General features: G+C 42.3%; 1 protein-coding gene across 15 annotated transcripts in view; it reads left to right on the forward strand.

Moving 5' to 3' along the window:
* Positions 1 to 20463, forward strand: part of UNC13B (unc-13 homolog B) — a 205960-nt gene that overhangs the window by 155003 nt on the left and 30494 nt on the right. For all 15 annotated transcript variants that reach the window (XM_033085072.1, XM_033085076.1, XM_033085073.1 and 12 more), the window contains 8 exons: positions 195 to 329; positions 1113 to 1246; positions 2157 to 2242; positions 10139 to 10265; positions 14782 to 14878; positions 15676 to 15819; positions 15955 to 16032; positions 16565 to 16642. In XM_033085072.1, the coding sequence (XP_032940963.1) occupies positions 195 to 329; positions 1113 to 1246; positions 2157 to 2242; positions 10139 to 10265; positions 14782 to 14878; positions 15676 to 15819; positions 15955 to 16032; positions 16565 to 16642 (879 nt within the window). The remainder of the gene's footprint in view (positions 1 to 194; positions 330 to 1112; positions 1247 to 2156; positions 2243 to 10138; positions 10266 to 14781; positions 14879 to 15675; positions 15820 to 15954; positions 16033 to 16564; positions 16643 to 20463) is intronic.

The raw sequence follows: 20463 nt of genomic DNA on the forward strand, positions 1-20463 counted from the left end.
TGGTCCTGTGGGGAGATAAGTGTTGTCACTGCATTTTATGCCTGGGGACAGTGCCCCATTTGTGGTTTCAGGTCACAAGTTGCTGAAAGCAGATCCACCAAGCCCTGAGGGGTTTCCAAAACTGTGATGTGTCCTTTCCCTGTATGTTTTATGAACTGTGCTCTGTTTGACTCTCTTTGTTGTCTCCTTGCCAGGTCCAGGAGCTGCAGAGTCCACCCCGAGCCAGCCAGGTGGTGAAAGACTGTGTAAAAGCTTGCCTCAACTCCACCTATGAGTACATTTTCAACAACTGTCATGAACTGTACAGTCGGGAGTACCAGACAGATCCTGTGAGTAGCTGATAAGCAGGCAGAAATCCAAATTTTCTGATTTTTTAAGATAATAACAAGAACACTAATTGATACAAAAAGCCAGCACAAACAAAGTTGCGTGACTTGTTATCTTCTGAATGCACAAAATTTGTAATCAATTAATGAGCACTAATTAGTAAGGGGAAAGATGATAATTGTTTTACACTAACTAATTACGATGTGTTTTGCCAGCCTCAGCAGTTATTTGTGAAGGGAAGGTTTGATGTAGCTTTGAGCGAGCAAAAGCCAATTACAGCAAATGTAGGCTGATCAAGGAAGCTGTCATTAGCATATGTAAACCTCAAGCAGTGAGATTTTGCCTTGTTTTCAGGCACCCAGTATCCTGCATTGGGTTTAGGACATGCCTCTAGACACAAACTCTTGTCAGATGTGTGCCTCTCTGTAGTAATGCACACACAACATGTCAACATATCACCAGCCAAGTGCCTAAAGAACAAGTACTTGGAATGGGCTTAGGGAAAATGATGTCTCAGCAGGTCTACTGGAGCCTGACCTGTTCCTGGCATGGTAGATGACAAAACAGGGATTATTTGGGTTTGATGCCACCAGTTAGCAACATGGTTTGGCATGTTACTGTGTTTTGCATTGGATCAGACAAGTTGCCAGCAGTCATTAATAATTTTAAGCTCTTTGGAAGAAAGGTTCCACAGGTGTGCTTGGAGTTTGCATGGTGATCTGCATTTGCCAGCTTTTTCTTTGCCATTACATTTTATGCTGGTTTTCCAATGGTTTCCTTTTCAGAACAAGACCCAGGACCTTCCTGCTGAGGAACAGGGCCCCAGCATCAGAAACCTTGATTTCTGGCCCAAGCTCATCACTTTGATAGTTTCCATCATAGAAGAGGACAAGAATTCTTATACCCCAGTCCTGAATCAGTAAGAATCCTCCATGTTGTGTATGGCTAATGCTAGTCTGTGTGTGCTCTGCTTTATTTCTTAAACTACTTTCTATCTCTTCTGTCACTTGTGCATTTATAGAAGTACTTATCTTGTCTGTCTGTCTTTCTGTCTTATCTGTCTCTGTCTATATAAATAACTTTTTGATTGGGATGGAAGAGTTTCAAAAGGTTCAGTTACGATGGCGTTCGAGCTCAAACACCCTGATTATTACAATCCTGAACTCAGGGAGGCACCTGAAACTGGGGTGAGAGTTCTTTTGGTTTTTTCTGATGTTGAGCAGTTGAGGGGTGCACATTAATGCACACAGTAGTGCTGTGGTGCCTTACACTGTGGTTTAGGAGTGTGGTGTTCAGTGCAGCATTGGGAGATTGCATTGGGTGGAGTTTGCATAGCCCTGAAAGAGCCCTGAAAAGGGTCTGTTTATCTGGTGGATACCCCTCCTACAGTCCCACAGGGCAGAGAGAGACAGAGATCCTGCAAGGCATTGCACACAAAGACCTGGATTATACTCTAATCTTCATTGATCTAACATGATGAGCAGTTTCCTGTCAGCCTAGTAACCCTCAAAAAGGAGAAAGAAAAAATGGACAAGGAAGGGGAGAAAGGTGAAAGGGCATTGAGATCAAATTCCCAGAATGACTGTGTGCCCCTCTTCTAGGAAAGACATGCAGGACCTGTCTTTTTGAGTTAAAACAAATTTTTGGATTTACTTAATCTGTGCCACAAAGTCCAGTCCAAGATTTCTGATTTTCACCTGGTCCTTCACCTAGGGTGAAGGAAACATCTGTAATGTTGAGCTTTTCAGCTTGTAGCGTAGCTCAGAGCTAAATAAAGAAGTGCCCTTTGCTTTGACACATGCCAAAGCCTTTTCCAAATGTCCCCCCAGGTTTCCTCAGGAGCTTGCAGTTGGGAAGATCAGCGCAGAGGTGATGTGGAGTCTTTTTGCCCAGGATATGAAATATGCCATGGAAGGTAAGAGAATGTCTCACTGCTGTTAGCTGACTTGTTGCTGGTCTCTTGTTCTCCATCCATTTGGTGAAAATGAGGCTTAAGCTCATGAGTAGCATCGTTGTTTGGAGCAGGGATTTTTAGTGATTTGTTTGTGCACAGCTGTTTTACGGGTCAGAACTGAGGCTGAGATCTGTGTGAGCTGTAGACCTCCATGTCAGGCTGTGTTGCAAGCTGTTTATTGATGTCCCAGCTGGTTTGACATCAGAAGTTCTCTTTGGCCTAGAAGTTAATGATGGATTGGATCAACAACCAGCAGCATCCACAGTACAGTATACCCTTGTATTGTGTTAGAAAGGGTTGTAGAAATTGGTGGGCTCTGGATTGTGCCATGGTTTTAGTTACCCTGGATAACACAGCACAGGTTGTCTAAGCCATTGGCAGAAAGATCCTGTTAGAACAGTTCCTGCTGCAGGCATCTTCCTTTCAAATTTGTCTTTGCATATATCCACCATCATGAAGAAATTTTACTGTTTCTGAAAATTAGTTAGGCATGCAGAACCCAGCAAATGTCCAGAAAGGAATTCTTCTGCTTGCAATACTCTTCTGATGATTGGTTTCTGAACTTGATTGTACTTCTATACATTGATTTTCACAATCTCACAACTTTTCACAAGTTTCAGAGAGCATCCACCTTCCACTGTCTCTGCAGGGTTGGGCTTTATGATCATTCGTAAGGTGAGACTGTGATAAAACTGAAGTGCTAGTCCTGTCTGTGGCATGCTAGCTGTATTTATGTTCCAAACCCAAGTCAAGCTACTGCTTTTGGCCACTCACAAAATTTTGCTCCATCCACTTGTCCCCACTTTGATCTGAACTCACTTATGGGAGTGACAGCCAATTAGACTCTTCATATTGCTAGGAAAAAGAATGCTGCCAGTAAGAGAGCTGCCTGCATTTTGTTCTTTGGAAACAGTCTGTGAGGTTGCTCTGTAGGTGAAAAAGATTGACTTCATTTATTTTTATTAATCTCTGCCAATGCAACAAATGTTGAGACTGTGCGGGGGGGGGGGACATGCTTTACCAGGTGTAGGCTTGAATCTGCTAAGCTGCAGGGCTGGATGAAATGTTCTCAATTCTGTGTTATGTTTTTTTATATGCTTGTACCCCACAGTGCCTTTGTCTTGGGAGGTCAAGCTCATGTAACAACAGACACTAGAAAGAAAGATTATGATCTACTAACTATGTTGAAGAGTCTCTTTTATAGTGATTGTCACTGCTTGCTCATGTGTTAGAGAGAACACAATGGTGATAATTTCATGTACTCTTTTTCTAGAACTGTTTGCCCCTGCAAACCATTTTAGCTCTTCTTTCAATTTTGTCCTTATTTATGTAGGAGGGATGGAGCACCTTTCCTATGAAGAAAGACTGAGAGAATTGCTTTTGTTCAGCCTTCAGGGTGACCTCACTGGGGTACCTGAAGGGAGCGTACAAGAAAATTGGAGAGGGGCTTTTTACAAGAGTGTATAGTGACAGGACAAGGGGGAATGGCTTCAAACTGATAGAGAAGAGATTGAAATTTGGTATTAGGAAAGAAAATCTTCCCTGTGAGGGTGGTGAGGCCCTGGCACAGGTTGCCCAGAGAAGCTGTGGATGCCCATCTCCAGCAGTGTTCAAGGCCAAGCTGCATGGGGCTTGGAGCAGCCTGGGACAGTGGAAGGTGTCCGTGCCTGTCGTGGGGGAGTTGAAATGAGATTATCTCTACAGTCCCTTCCAACCCACTCTATGGTTCTTTCTACTCCTGTGTGCTCTCCTTCAAGAATTCATAATACAATTTGCTCCTCCTACTCCTTCCTCATTTGTTTGCAGCAGTGAGAATTGCATGTCTCCAGCTCTAGTTGCTCACCTTCCTAAGACCCCCTTTCCCTGTTGCATCCTGCTGTAAAATGCAGCTGTAAAAAGGTTACAAATTGTGTGACTGTCAAAGGGGGCATGAATAGTTGGATTTTTTTTGGTTTTTTTTTCTTTATTTGATTGCTAGTGCCCAGATTAGCTTGGAATCTCAAGTGTTCTCTTTTTATGTCTCCACTGATAACTCTGCGCTTATTTTACCTTTTCCTGACATTCTCCTGGTCACCTGTCAGCTTCTTAAGACAAGTGTTGGTGTCACCTATGAGTTCCTCAATGCATAGTAAATACTTGCTTAAAAAAGAAAAATACTCTTAAAAATATTTTGGTGGCAAAAGTTGATACAAATGCAGCTGGTGGACAGGGATTTTGCATTTTGAACAAAAATTTTAAAACTGCCTGGTTTTTTATTTGCAGTATAACTGTTCAAGTTCTTCAGGAAGATTGAACAGTGAGAGAGTCTGTGTTAGGATGTGTCTCTTCCAAATATATATTCAAGAAATGCTTAGGGTGCAGAATTCTATTTGAGGCAAGTGTGATTCCTCACACTACTTTGCTCTCCAGAAACTTGTGAAGATAACCTTTAGAACAAGCTCTACAATAATTCAATTACGGGCCTTACTACATATATTTTAAATACAGATGATTGCATTAGCTCACTGCATGTTTTTTTTTTTAAACTAGGGGAAAAGGGATTAAAGGAAACTGATTAAATGATGTGTAGGATGATAATTAGATTTACCGGCCTCAGCTCTTGGCTCAGTCATTTCTCAGGTTCAATTGCTGATTTTGCTTCCAGTTAACCCACACCAAGAGGTTCATATTCCTTTTCCCAGTTCGTGGCATAATCCCTGGGTACATTTCTTGTCTGCTCTGAAATCAAGAACTCTCTGTAACAAAAGCTAATGTATTTTTTGGAGATACATGTGCACGAGCACAGAGTGTAATACTTGCCCCTAATTTTCTTCGTGGTGTTTTCCCTTATGTTCTGTTCCTAAGTTCTGGATAACATGAGCTCATTCACCTCACCAAGTGGTAAGTTCATGCTCCTTGATGGAGCTTGTAGCTGTGAGTAGACAAAGACTTTGATCTGTTACCCATAGTCTTAGCACTTTGGATATAGTGTGTAACACTAGCTTTAGTGCTCTGTAGTTTTTATGCCAGCAATAAACAGACCTGCAAAGAAGACTTGAAAGACCATACTGCTGCCATAGAAATGGAGGGCATGTGCTGTAAGGAGACATTGGAGTAGACAGAATTTAGACCTGGCTGTGTGAAACTGCCCCCTCCCTCCTTCCAGCCTGATGGTTCCACACTGCTCTCCAGTAGGCAGTGTGGAAGAGACTTGGGAGCTATAAGTGGGAGATGGCTTCTCTGAGCTGGAATGCAGTGCTTGGCTGCCTGAGTTGTTCTCCTTTTTCCCCATTGTGCCTCTCCCAAGTGGAGCTTGCCCCATAGGCACTGTGTAGCCTGTGCAGGACAATGCATAAATCCTAATTTATACCTAGAATGTTATGGGCTTCGGATCTGGAATTCGTGCCAGCCTGTGGATGCTGCAGCAATATGTCCTTTGGGCACCTTCTGAAGAGCTAGATTGCTGTTGTGTAAAATGTTGAATCATAAAAATGAAACACCTATTCTCTGTATCAATCAGCAACTGGTAGCAGTAGTCACGGCAGCAGTGTGTTTGATTGCTGGATCTTACACCTTTTTCTCTCAAAAGGAGACTCAGTGTCTGAGACACAGCACAAGCTCCAGGATCTACCGCACTTGTTTTCTGTCTCCCTCAAGTCACCATGCACAGCAGACCCAGCACTTCCCTATTTGCTGTGTCTTTGAGAAGTGTCCCTTGTTCCCCATCAGCCTAAGAGTAAAACATGTCAGATACACATCCCCAGATTTGGTTGGCAGGCTCATATTACTCTGGAATCACTATAGGGTAGAGGATGATTTTCCCAGCCATACAGTAGGCTCCACCCTGGGACACTGCTTGGTGCTCAAGCACACTAACTGTAGTTAGTACTTTTCTCACTGTCCACCCTGAAACCTCTGTCACCCAGAAAGCACAAACACCCCAAGCAAAGAGACTTCTGCTTTTCCTTTGCTAGGAACACCTTAAAAGACAGTAATAGAAAATCAACATCATCCTTGACAGCAACATTTCATCTTAGTTTGGACACATCAGTATTAGGAGAGCTGCAAATTGGAAACATCTCTGATAGGAAAAGAGACTGAGTAGACTTGGCAGGCAGGATTGAAATTAATCATTCTGCCACTTTCTCACTTCTAATACGGAGAAAGGGATCAGAGGCACATTCAGATGCCAGCTATCTAAAGTGTTGACACTTCAATAGCCCTGGTACCTTTGAGAGTTTCTTTACAGAAATTTGGCATTATTTGCTGCAAGTTAACCCATCAAAATAACTATCAAGGTAAAAAAACTGTGATTGCAGAGTGTGTTAGAAGTCCTGTTTCCTGCCTGAAAAGGATAACTGGACATAATACTAGAAAGTGTGCTGCTAGGTAGCAATTCCCTATTAATGTCTTAATAATATGGCCTTGGTGACTCCAAAAGCTTTTCTCTGTAGGAGGCTGTTTGCAGCTGAAATCTGCTAAGGAAGTGTGGGAGACTTGCAGAACTCTCTGGTCTTTTCAGGATAAAACACAGCAGTTGCTGCACAGTATCTGTGTGCTGTTCTGCTGCTGCTGCTAAACTCCTTAAAAGCCAGCAGGTTATAAAGCAGAACAAAACTGTTCTAAGACTGATGGCCGCCAGGATCTTCACTTTTTCTAAAATGGGTTTTCAGTGTATGCCTCTGACTGATGTGTTTCCATGTCACCTTCAGGTGGTCTTAAACATTTCCACTTAGAAAGGAAGCAACTGATCAAAACTACGTGGGTCCATTGAAGAGGGAAGGGCAGATGATGCAAGCTGGGGATGAGGCGGGTTTGAGTCTTTGTTGGCTTCCTTTGTTGTCCAGAACGTTTGAGCTGTTCATTCTTGTCTTTTCTCTGTCACAAGCCCCTCCTTTCTTTCGAATACGTAAAGTTCTCTTTTATGGCGGTAAGACCTCTCCTTTCTTTTTTAGTTTCCTGTCTTTTATCCCTTAGTGTCAAGTATCTCCATTAGTGCCTAGATGGCCAAGTAGTCCTAGTAGCTATACCTGGGTTAATGCTTCTGTGGCTGCTTTGCATCTTCTTTTTCTGCAACTTAGATGTATTTTAGATTAGATTATTTTAGATTTTAGTCCTAGAAAACAGTAAAAGGCTTGGATTGCTTGCTTTTAGTGTATTGTTTAATTTTGGGGAGCTAAATGTGGTTTAAGTCGTTTTTACATCCAAGTCAGACCTTTCCTTGGCAGGAACAGCATTTTCCACGTGCGAGAGCAGCAGCTGGCAGCAGCACACATCTGAGTTAATGAAGTTATAATTGTCCATCGGTTTCCTCACTCTCAGGGAGCAGAGCAGGCACAGTTATTGCTCTATTTGTTTCCAGTTTTAGATCTGCAGAGGGAGTTCTCATTTTCTTCTACCGTTGCTTGAAGGATAGCAGAGGGTCTGCAGGTCAGACACAGAGTATGCTCCTGCTTTTTTAGCGCACAAAAAAGATACGAGGTTATTAATGTAAAACAGGAATGGACTTTACACAGCTCCCTGTGGAGTGAAATGGACCATAGTACGTGTAATTTGTCCATTGAGCGGTCACCCCTGAGGATTATGTCTCTCAGATATTGGGCATTTTAATATCTTTAAAACAAAGATTGGGTTTATCTTTTTTTCTTTCATTCTCTTTTTTTTTTTTTTGAGATTGTATCTGTGTGGGTCTGTGCTGTGACACATGAACTAGAAGGGAATGTGTATCACAGTGTTACAAAAGCTTGCAAGCAAACCACTGGAACATTCAACTGCTTGGCAGGTTTACAGAAAAATTTTGCATGAAGATTAGTCTGGATTTTGTGTTTTCAGTTGGATAATTCACACTTGATTTGGCCTTTATTCTTGTGCATGTTAATGAAGGTTCAGGAGAGATGTGGAAGTTTCAATGTTTTGAATTAGTTGCAAGAATTCACATTTACCTGTAAATAGATAATGTTGTAAGATAAGCATGCCTATCGGTTAATAAGCCATTCAAAAGTGAGAAAAATACTCCATCTTTTTAACACAACTGAAACCTATCTGCACTGGAAAGTTATATCAGTGGTGAGGTTTCCACGTTTAAGGTAGAAAGAAGAGTCTAAAGTCAAATACTGGGATGAAAACCTGAGACTAAGCCAAAATCATGTATGTTTTAGTATAGTATTTCACACTGTAGTCAAGGACTAGCAGCTTGCCGTGATGGTAGAGTGAACAAAGAAGCTTGGCACAAAGTGTATTCCTGCTGTGAAGCTTGGCAGAAGAAAGAGATGGATACGGATAGGAGGCACTGGGGAGCGGGAGTGCAGAATTGATCACCTGATGATGCAGGGTCATAGTGCAGGCAAAAGCCAACTGCTGAGTCCTCATATCACAAAAAAAGGAATCAATTTTAATCCCTTCAAGGAAGATTTTGAAGAAAAGCAGTGCTATAGAAGGATCTACCTGTGTAAGCACATGAGGGGTGGCTTGGGAGAAAGCGTTGAACTGCTTTTGGGAGAATTTAGCAAGTCTTGTAAATGCTTAGTTGTGGGCTGATCAGAGGTGGGAGTCAGTTGCTGAATGATGGTGGTAGTGTGGACATAGGCTGTGAAGGGCCTTGAGAGTGGAGATGTGGACCATACTTTTCTCCTGATAAAGAGGGGCGCAGTGGTCTGCGGAGATGATCTCTATAGAAATGTAGGTCTGATTATGTCTAGTGCTTTAGTGGTGTAGGTGCGAGGGAAGCATTGTGTTGTGGAGGTATGGGCAGGGAGGTCATTCTTCCCCTCTGCCAGCACTGGTGAGGCCACACCTTGAGGGCTGTGTCCAGTTCTGGCCCCTCAGCTCAGGGAGGACGTGGAGACGCTCGAGCGCATCCAGAGGAGGCAACGAGGCTGGGGAGGGGCTGGGAACACAAACCCTGTGAGGAACGGCTGAGGGAGCTGGGGTTATTTATCCTGGAGAAAAGGAGACTCAGGGGTGACGTTATCACTCTGCAGCTCCCTGAAAGGTGGCTGTGGTCAGGTGGGGTTGGTCTCTTTCTCCAGGCAGCACTGACAGAACAAGAGGACACAGTCTCAAGCTGTGCCAGGAGAGATGCAGGTTGGATATTAGGAAAAATTTTTTAATGGAGAGAGTGATAAAGTACTGGAATTGTCTGCCCAGGGAGGTAGTGGAGTCACCATCCCTGGATGTGTTTAAAAAAGACTGAATGTTGCACTTGGTGCCATGGTCTAGTTGAGATGTTAGGGCATGGGTTGGAGTTGATGACCTTGAAGGTCTCTTCCAACCTAGTCATTCTGTGAATTATACAGGGAGAAACTGCATTTTCTCAGCATTGCCTGCGTACAAAAATGGACCCTGCTGTGTGGAAGAGAAATACTAATTTCTCCAAGCGGGAGCAGGAAAGGCTCCAGTTCCTGTGTAGCTCATTTGATCTTGCTTGAGTCACACTGACAGACTCTTGGTGCTTTCTACTCTTGTCTCACAGGGAATGCAATTTAGCATGTTGGTATTGCCTTTGTTTATATCCAAGAATGAACAGATTTGTTCGCCTTGATTTTTCCCCTGCAAAGATGGAGTCTCAACTGTGATATGTTAAATGAAAAGGCCATGAGAGATTGCTCTGCTTTTACTGCTTTGACAACAAAAAATGTTCAACAAATGGAAGTATTAATTAGAGCTATAGAAAAAAACTCCGGGGCCCCAAATGGTCCCAACCTCCAAGAACTCCTGCCTGCTGCCAAAATCCTGTGTTGTGAAGATTTTGCCACTCTGTAGATGCTTCATCTTCAACACCCTTGCATTCTGCAGACATGCTTCATAAGTCCTTACTGTGCCTGGTGTGGTGACAGTGGTGAATTCAGACCTAACTGCTTTTTTTTCTGTTCCTTACAGAGCACGAGAAACACAGACTGTGTAAAAGTGCAGACTATATGAATTTACACTTCAAAGTGAAGTGGCTGTACAACGAATACGTTCGTGATCTGCCTGCCTTCAAGGGAAAAGTGCCTGAATATCCAGCGTGAGTTCTCTGCCTCCTGTAGTAAATCCCCACTATCTGCTTCCTTTTGTTACCTTGGCAGTAAGGTGGCCATTTGGTTCTCCTGTGGCTGCTTTCAAGATACATCATTTCTTACCTCTCAGTTTTCTGTGTTTGTGTGCCTGTTTGTCCCCTCTGGTCCTTGTGCCACTGCCCCTCACCCAACTCACTCCATTACTGTACAGTATCACCCAACATTTCCAAAGCTTAGCAATGGCATGGACAGACTTTAAGCTACTTGGTGCCTGTGGGCAGTGTGGGCAGTTCTTGAATAGAAGATGTGTGCCTACAGATAGGCTTTATGTATGTATACTGTACATGGATATCATATGTACACATACACAACAGGATCTGTAAGTAGACATGATGTTTTCTCTTTCTTAGTAAGATTGAGTGACTTAGTTGAAAGAATCAGATCAGCTCTTGCTCTCTAAGCCATTGTTTGCAATTTCTGACTTTAAAAGAGCAACAGTAGATTTCTGACCTGGAGAAGGTGTGTGAGACCAAAAGGTTGTGAGGGGGCCTGTGAGACCGAAAGGTTGTTTGAGCAATCTGGAGATAATGCTGTCAGACTGTTACTTTTGTGCTTCACTGTTACTTCTCCACTGAGTTTTGGGGATTTCCCCTCCAAATCTTTCTTGCTTCAGTTTGAGCTTGTTATAGGCTTCACATAGAGAATAAATTGTACCTGCTTTACAAGAGTAAAATGCTTTGCTCATGCTTCTTTATGGTCTTCTGCTGGTTCTTGTTTGTTCCTAGCTTTCCTTCTAAGTAAGGTTTACTCAGCTCTTTGCAGACAATTTGTGTCTGAATGTAATACTTGTCCTTAAATATTGATGTTTCATCTAGAGCTTGCCATGCATTGCCTTACAGGCAGTGCTGCTGCTCTCATGTGCTATGTTGACAGCAACCTTTTTTTTTCCCTTTATTCAGACATACTGCTGGCTGGTGGTGCTCCCAGTGGGCCACTGGCTGGTCTGCAGGCACCCTCAGCATTGTGTCCCACCACACTGCTGTTCCCACCCTGTACATGACTGTTCCATGCTGTCTCAATGCAGCACTTAGCCCCTCTTGACAAACACATTTTTCCTGGAATGCGTTTCCAGTTTGGCACTTTGAATTCTCTTGCCATGCTGTTGTGCATGCAGTCCCTCAAGCCTGGTGCTAGCTGCATACTAATCAGGCTTGAGCCAGTTGGGCATAATTGCTCAGTGTGGACTGTGGGCCTGATTAAGAAATCAGGTCAGCAAGAGGCATAAGATGCTCAGTGAGCAGGGTGCTAGAGTGACAGTCTCAGAAGCCCCATTCTCTTTGCTGTGCCTCTGAGTCAGGGCAGTTTCATGCAAGCCATCAGATATTCTTAATCTCTCTTTTTCTCCTGTGTAATCAGGATAATGATGCTCGGTTTTGTTCTGCAGTCTGTTCTGCTCTGCTGGCCTTTGTGGTAGAGCTTCAGTACTCATGTGCATTTGCAGCCACTGGCTTTGTTACTTCATCCTCCTATTTCAGTACAATAGCCACATTGTCAGACAAAGGTGATGTTTATCTCAGCCATAACCTTCACCTGTCACAAAATATCCCCTTGATATGAATTGTCTTTTGATTTGTTTCATCACAAGTATTTTTAGCCTCAGAACTTCTTTAAACAAAGGACTTCATGCATCACATTTGCTCATTGGTAAACTCCTTAGATGAAACTAAATTGCTGCTGTCCAGACAATGGTTGAGCTGTCTGTCTGCTTGTCAGACAAAAGGCTATACACAAATTCACTTTTCTAGTTTATAAACTCTGAGAAACCACATTCCTGGTAGCCTTGAGATATGACTGAACAAAGTGCAGGGTCCAAAGTATTGAAGCTGAGTTTCATACTCCCTTTATTTTCTCAAACTCAGAAACATTTTCTGAAATGGAAGTAACTGTGTAACTGGGAGTGAATCTTCAAAACTTCTTGTGTGCCAGCTAAGAGCTGTGAGGTATCCGTTCCTCAAAATACTCAGCTTTTTAGTTGTGTAAATACATGTTCTGTGCTTTGTTTAAATACTGATCTTAGCATGCAGGTAGCATTATAGCTGTACTGGAGCCTACTTCCTCTCTGGTGGAGAAAGATACTCCTTCCTTTGAGATCCTGTCGACTTGTTCTGGCTCTCTTCATCAAACACAGCGTTTGTTCCTTTACTCATTGGAACCCTGCCTGCCTTCAGAGATTGTTCCATAGATAACCACAACAAATGAACAAGATTAATTCACCTGCAGAGTGTGACCCTGAGGGAGCCAGGCTCATGGCCAAGCTGAAGTGGTAGCCTTTTGTGTTACCTCACTGTTGTGCAGCCAACAGAGGTGAACTTACATTTAGTCCTGAAGTGCTGCTGTTTTTCCCAGCGGGCAGGACTGAAGTGTATTCTGTGCAGATCTTGTTTGGTGAGTTTGGCTGTGCCATCTGGAGCCAGGCTGTGCTGACCCCTGTGAGCACAGAATGTCTCTGAAGCAGCACCGTGAGCCGCTGCTGTGTGCTGGTGTGTGAGTCATTACAGCGTTTGCTTCCTGACTGATAATTGAAGCAGATGAGGGAGAAGATATTTACCATATAACAACATTTTGAAGCTATTTCTGCATGAAATCAGATTATTTTTATTCATTTCTGTGCTAGATAATTTTGTATATTGTTGTGGATATGTTGCCTTCGTAGTCCTTGGAGTCCCCCTGACTTGCTCAGCAACCTAAGACTTGACAGTAAAATATTGTAAGAGGTATTTGGCCTAAGATAGTTCTAGGTTTGTGTTACAGCTCAAAGCATAGTTTGGCCCTGAATGGACACCTGGACTGGAAGTATTTATAAATTATTTGCATCTCTCAGATTTTTCTGTCTGCCAAAGGACAAATTGAGGCTAACTTTGCAGATGTACTTACAGAATTTCTTGATCTAAGTGGTTAATTCATTACATTCATAGTAAACTTCTTCCTGAAAGTAATGCTTTTTTTTTTGTGAGAGGGGGAGCAAATACACCACTCCCACCCATCCAACAGTACCATTTTCTCTGCCACCTTTGCTTAGACAATTGACAAAACAGTTAGGTATACCTTGATGTTTGATTTTGTGTAGCAACATATGGTATCCATAAAAATGGGCAGTGTTCTCAACAGCAAATGGGCCTTTCTTGTGAATGTGGTGCAAGAACTAAGGATGAATGATAATCAGGAAGTTGCTCTCCTTCTAAAAGTGAAAACTGTGGCTTCTGGCACAAAAAAGTAATCTTCCCTTCATGCTGACCTGTGACATGTGAAGCAGTCAGCAGCTCACATTCTGGGAGCTGTGAAACAGGTGGAAGATGTATAGTTACTTCCTTGTAAACTGCCTGAGTTCCTTTCTAAGGCTTAAGCTGTTTAAAATACACTATTACAGTTTAAAAGAAAACGTTGAAAGCTTGAAAAACTTGCAGCAGACTTCAACATATGCTGACTTTTAGGAGCCTGAAGTGCCATTCAAAAGGGATTCTTCCAGAATACAGGAAGTCCATATGTCTGTGACAGTGTTCCACTGCTGCTGTCTATAATAAATAGGGCTGCATAGACAGGTTGCTGTTGGCATTTTAGCACTGTGTCAGTTACAATTTCCAATATTAGCATTGATGTGCTTTATATTTCAAAGTGTAGAGATTATTTAAGGCTATCTAGTATGCTCTGCCTGTGAATTTGCTCTTGATCTCCCTCTCATGTCTGGCACATGCTTTCATGTTCTTTGCAAACTCAGCCCACAATTAGCACAATCTCTATGAACACAGCTGCCTGTGTAGAGAAGGCTGTACTCTGTTAAGCTCATACAATAATAAGCTTTTGTATGGACTAAATTACACGTGGACACTTCTTTCTCTTGTTTGTGAATGCTGTTTAGTAATATTTGAAATTAAGATTTGCTTCAGCTGTGCTGTGTTGGCACTTGCATGCAACAAACTCTAGACAGACATTTAAATGACTGTGAGGGCTATGTTACTGCTTAAACACAAAAAGAAAAACAACACACCCCCTTTTGTACTGTGTGTGTCCCTTGGAGCAGAGGACAGAGGGACCAGCTGTCAGATCCCATCACTGAAGCTGCTTCTCAGCTTGCCTATTTTCACATTGCCTTTTTGGTACACCCAAGTGAGCAGCAGGTCAGGTGCCTGTGGGTGTGGAGGTGTTCCTTGTGCTCTCTGGCATGTGGATGGAAGGGAAAAAAATGACAAAGTGCTTTGAGGTGAAGCAAGATTAAAGGAGGCTCTCAGTGGGGTAGAGGGGAAGGTTCCAAGAAGAGAAAAGACAGGAAGAAGGACAGAAACGGGTCAGAACCAGCCCAAGTGATGGTATAGGCCCTGTTAGCTTGTGTAGAGGTACAAGTATGTTTGGGAACTTGGACTGCACACACAGACAGCAGCATTCAGACATCTGACAGCTTTCACATGGCTTGCTGGGGTTGGGGTGCTCCTCTTCCTGCTGTGACTTGCTGTCTTTGCTCTCCTGCAGGTGGTTTGAGCAGTTTGTGATGCAGTGGCTGGATGAAAATGAAGATGTTTCCTTAGATTTCCTGCATGGTGCGCTGGAGAGAGATAAAAAAGATGGGGTATGTAGGTCACTGAGTGCATGACTTGGTGCTACATCATTCAGTGCACAGAACCAAATAAAGCACTATAAATTCAGCTGTCTTACAAATGGAGGATGTGGTCCTTTTCACTTGCTAAACAAGTGAAAAACTCATTTATTTTTGTACTTTACAGGTCACTGAGAACTTCTTAATAGTAAGGTGCATATCATTCATTTTTGTCTGTTCTGTGCTGTTAATCTTTCAGCCAGTGGCTTGGTGCTCTCTCGACTGTCTCTGTTTGGGAGAAGTAATTGAAATTGGAAATTGAGGCACTTTGCATGTACTTAGTCATGCAATGAGAATGTGACCTTAATCCACTGACAGACAAATCTTACTCTTAATTTGCTGAGTATTGCCAATGGAGAGAAGAGCTTTCCTGTTATTCAGTGACTGTTGGCACTGTAGTCTGTTATACTCATGCAACATTCTGTTTAAAAGCTAAATCTAAAAAAAAAAAAAAAGCTCTTTACTCTCTCCTTCTTCCCTCATTAACTGACAGGCAAACCATGCATTGCATTAAGGATCTCAACATCATAGTACATTACCCTGGTGCTTTTCATGATTGTAGCTAGTGAAGGACAGTAAATTTATAATCCAACCAAAAAAGGCTATTTATCTCCTCTAGGCCTTTTGAAGGATTTTTGACTAATTCTGAGGAAGATGTAGGTTTTGCTAAAGTCACCCTGCCTTCAATGTGACAGATGATGGAAACACCCATGGATGGGTATATTTCAGATCTTTCCATTTGACAATGACTGTTTGTACTTCTGTTTTAGTTCCAGCAAACGTCTGAGCACGCTCTCTTCTCTTGCTCAGTGGTGGATGTGTTCACCCAGCTCAACCAGAGCTTTGAGATCATTAAGAAGCTGGAATGCCCAGACCCTGTCATTGTTGCCCACTACAATAGGAGATTTGCTAAGGTAATACCCCAAGCATCCAGATGTTTACCTTTTCTTAATGGGGTGTAAGACAGTATGATTTTTTTTGTTTGGCTTCCTGGGGTTCTTCTGCAGTGGTAGAGGACAAGTAACAGTGCTCAAATCTTATCTTCACAGACTATTGGGAAAGTGCTGATGCAGTATGCTGACATACTCTCCAAGAGCTTTGAGTCCTACTGTTCCAAGGAAAAACTGGTGAGTTAAGCTGAGCTTCTCTTTTCCCCCAAAGAATAGTGCAATTTCCGTGATGAATCCAGTCTCACATTGCACCTGACCATGGTGGTGATGTAAATATTTTCAGTGTTATTTTTATCATCATTTGGATGCTTTTGAAGTTTAAATTCTGGCTTGGACCTATAATAAAAACAGCTTCCCAAAGATAATATGCAGGGTTTGGAGGCTGTCAGGTCCCCTTGAAATGACATGACCTGTGTAGTGTGATTTAAAATAATAAAAGTAGGCACAGATTGCTCTGTAGATCTGGTACTTAGAGAGGTCTGTTCATCTGGGTATTCTGCAACTGAGACCATACTGTTTCAAGCTGGAGAAAGATGGATTTTTAAAGTTTTTTTTTAATATTTGAGTGCTGAAATGTGAGCATGCCTTGTCTTCTAGTAGCTCTCAGATCTGGTGGTACTTGGAGAAGGGTGTTGAGCCACAGGGTCTCTCACTGGTGACAGTGTGTTGACATCCTGAGCAGTAAAAGTCACCTGTTTTTGTCTTTTAGCCATGCATCCTGATGAACAACATCCAACAACTGCGGGTGCAACTGGAGAAGATGTTTGAAGCCATGGGTGGTAAAGAGGTAAGAAAACTCAGAGTCTCATTCCTCCTGCACTATTGTTGCTGGGTTGTTTGCATCATATTGGTTCTTGAGGACTGCAGTCATGAGTCTTGTGACACCTGGCACTGTAAGTGTGGGGAGACAGCCATGCATGAAGGCTTCCCAACTAAATCTGTCATCAAATGCAGGGGAAAATATTTTAGAGCACAGAATGGCGTAGAAAAGGAAAGAAAAGATTGCCTGTTGTGCTCACATGGGTGTGGTTGGTGGAGGTCTCAGTACTGTGGACATTGAATCATTTTATGTGGCATATAAATGTGGAACAGTGCCCTTAGTATGAAATGTCCAATATCTAATACATTACAGACATGCACATGAGTTCTCTACTCGTGTTTTGAGTATATTCAGATGTGTCCAATTGTTATGAGATGGTAATTGTTACAGAAATAATGTTTTTCTCCTCCAGGTCACTGTTTTTATGCTGATGTAATATATGTTTTTTTTTTTTTCTCTTCTTTTTTTCATTGCTTTTCAAGATTCAGGAAGATGGAGAAAAGCCTGCTGATGCTGATGTTAGGAAAAATTATTTTCAAGTGCATTTTTTTGGTTGTGTTGTGATAGATTCTGTGCTATGACCTGTATGCCAAGAGGAAAGTCAGCTTTGCTGATGGACAGCTCAGTTTTTGCCTGTATTGCTTTTCTAAATCTTGCTTGTGCTCAGTGGCAGAATTCTTTGAAGTGGCAAAAATCTCAACAAATAGATTTGCCCCATGACGCAAGGAAAACTGCTGTCATTCTTTCACAGGTCACCTCAATGCTCCTAATTTCTGAGTTCTGCCTCAAGAACTAGTATTATATGCTTCCTGCTGTAATAGCAGCAGTAGGTAAATACTAATTTTTGGGAAAAAATAAACTTGCAATGAAATGTTTGGAAAGTGGCCTATTAAAGTTTAATGCCTGTGTATTTAATTTCCCTTAAGGAATTGATTTACTACTACTCTCTGTAGTGGTGGCCATTAAGTAGGGTTTCCTTATATATAAAATTGAAAATATCTCCTGATACTGTATTAAATAAATGGAGAAAAAAGGTGTTTCTTGAGGTTGTTGGCTACTTTCCCTAGACTAGGTCTCTGTCTGCATTCTGCCCTTTAAAACCTTCCACAGGAGGTGTAAGTAAGGTAAAAAAGGGGTAATGAACCCACTATTTCCCCTGTACTGTGGAACTAAAAGACTGGAAAGGGAGAGAAATGCAGACAGTGGGGAGTAAAACAGGAAGCAATGTGGTGAACACACTAGGAAGCTGGTTTTTGGAAGTGGATTTTTTTTCCATTTTCTTTTCCAATGATACTGCACTTCACAGGGCTGCCACTGGTCACCAGAAATAAATCATGTTGTATTAGGTGCCTGCATTATCTGCTGTCCTGGGGGTTTTCTGCTTGGTGACTGTGTAGTACATCGCTTGTTTACTCGAAAACTGCCAGATTCTCTGTTTTGTAAACAAGGTTTTTGTCCTAGTTTTAATAGTCTTTTGGCTGCAGATTGAACATGACAATTGGGTAACAGTAGGTGAGACAAAGTTTTGACAACAGAACTTACTGAATTTGTATCTGTGGGTTCTATCCTCCTTCAGGAAGGACAGTTGTTACTTTCTGTGGCAGATCTGTGCTATAGTCATCTATCCACGACACAGTAGCTTGCACAAAATTAAGGATTATCCTGACTCTATCCAAAAAAAGAAGTTCCCTGGGAGAATAGAAAACTAGCATAGTGGTGTGCCCTGGTCTTGAACAGTTCAACTTCTTGTATTCTCAAAGTTGTTCTTGAGAGCCAGGTACCAAACATTCCATTGTCCCTGTGGCAGGTATGTTACTTGTGCCATGTGTGACTGTTGTGTTTGTGGCTTCATCTGCTTCTAATTCCCAGATCCATCTCGATCTGCAGCTGTAGCACTGCACATCTCTGGGAAGCTCTGAAATACTGCTGCTAGGTGGTGTTCTTTGCCAGTGGGTCCAGAACACATCCCTAGGGAAGTTCAGGTTGTTTATTCCCTTTAGCAGCGAGGGAAATGAAGGGATAGGGCTCATCTGTGATCACTCTGCAGTGTAGTGGCGTAATATGGAACAGAAGTTCTTGCCCAATACTGTTTTTTGAGATTGAGCTCCTGGGTATAGTGCCTTTCTTTACTCTCTCCTCCACCCACTGCCCCCGGTGATTTATGGTACCTTTTCCCCTCACTTTTCTTATTCTTTTCTGGATTGTGGTACTCAAACCAGGGCAAAAATTACCCAGCATCTTTGGGTTTAATGTGTCAACATCATGTGGTCTGTGAACATTACTAGTCAGAAACAGTAAGGACAACAGCAGAGCTTTACAGAGCTCTGTTTGGAGGGATTCCCTTGGGTCAAGGCAAATATGTATATATACACACACAATTACCTAAACACATGCATACACAGAGAAAAGTACCTTAAATAAGTTTTAAGAATTATGATTAATACTTTTATTTCCCTTCTGAGCTGTATTGATCTCATGGGATGAAAACAGCTTCATCATGACTCAGGAGCATTTTCAGGCTTCTTAAAGCATGTTTTGGAAAGGGAGTGTTTATGAAGTGGCAGATAGCATTAAAAGCATAACGAATAGTGAAAGGTGACTCCTGGATAAAAACTGGGTCATGAATACCTTTTAAAACCTTTAATTCCTCTGAACGATCTCCACTGCACCAGCAGAGCAGAGATTAGCTCTCTGCTGGGATGGGCTGCACACATTCAGTGCTAGTGTGTAGCACTAGCCCCATTGATTTAATTATTCATACTTTACCTAATAAAACCTAATGTGGCTTGCATTTTCTGCACACCTCTGTGGTTTTCCAAAAGACTTCAGCCTGCTGTCTATTATTTTGCTTATCTTTTCACGAGTAATGAACTCTTGGCAGTGGAATTTAAAGGTGCTATACCGCATTGCACTCTGCTGGAGTCTAGATGTAGTCTGAAAGACTAGTTTGAAACATTTCTACACCTTTTTCTACAAGGAAGGGGAAGTATCCCCTGTTGTGAGGTTGTCATGAGGAAGGTGTGAGGTGAGTATCAGAGACAAGCACTGCCTAGGGATCCCAAGGACTTGGCTGCTGAGTAGCAGCATATTGTCGTCATGCAATTTTCATGCCTTTGGTTTCCAACTAATCTTCACAATTAAAGCTTCAGGAAACTCTCCTCTTCATGCTTAGCCAAGGTTAGCCCACATTTTAAATTCTAAATTGGCCACCTGAATAACAAATTGCAGGACAGCTTAGGAGCAGCCAAGACTTAAATAGTAATATTCTCAAATAATTTGTGATACCTAGTGTTTGCTCCACTTTAGCATCCCACATGCCATAACTAAGGCTGCCCTAGTATCTGAGAAGTTGGCAGCTATTGTTTGGATTCAGTGCTCCATGTTTCTTACTTTTGAATCCTATAGAAAGTGGGGGGGATGTCTGAAAAGTCAGTGCATGTCCCTAAAGGGAGGGTTGAATCTGCTGAGCTCCCAGGGCTTGGTGGAGGGAGGCAGGACAAAAATCAGCAGCTTCAAACTGGAGTCAGATGAACTTCATAACTTGCTAAAGCTAGAATATGTTAGCGGGGCATAATTCTTTAGCTGCTGATATGCCAAATCAGACCTGATGATTTCAGAGTCTCTGCCTTTTATAGATAGGAATTGATTAACATCTTCAGCTTTGTAGAAGGCAAGAGTCATGTCTCTCCACCTACACCACCTACAGAGAAGCCTTCCAGTTCTGTCCACTCACACTTCGCCAGTGTGTGGAAACCAAAGAAGAACTAATTATGTCTCCTGGAAAACTT

The sequence above is a fragment of the Catharus ustulatus genome, chromosome Z, assembly GCF_009819885.2.
Source record: "Catharus ustulatus isolate bCatUst1 chromosome Z, bCatUst1.pri.v2, whole genome shotgun sequence".
Classification (NCBI taxonomy): domain Eukaryota; kingdom Metazoa; phylum Chordata; class Aves; order Passeriformes; family Turdidae; genus Catharus; species Catharus ustulatus.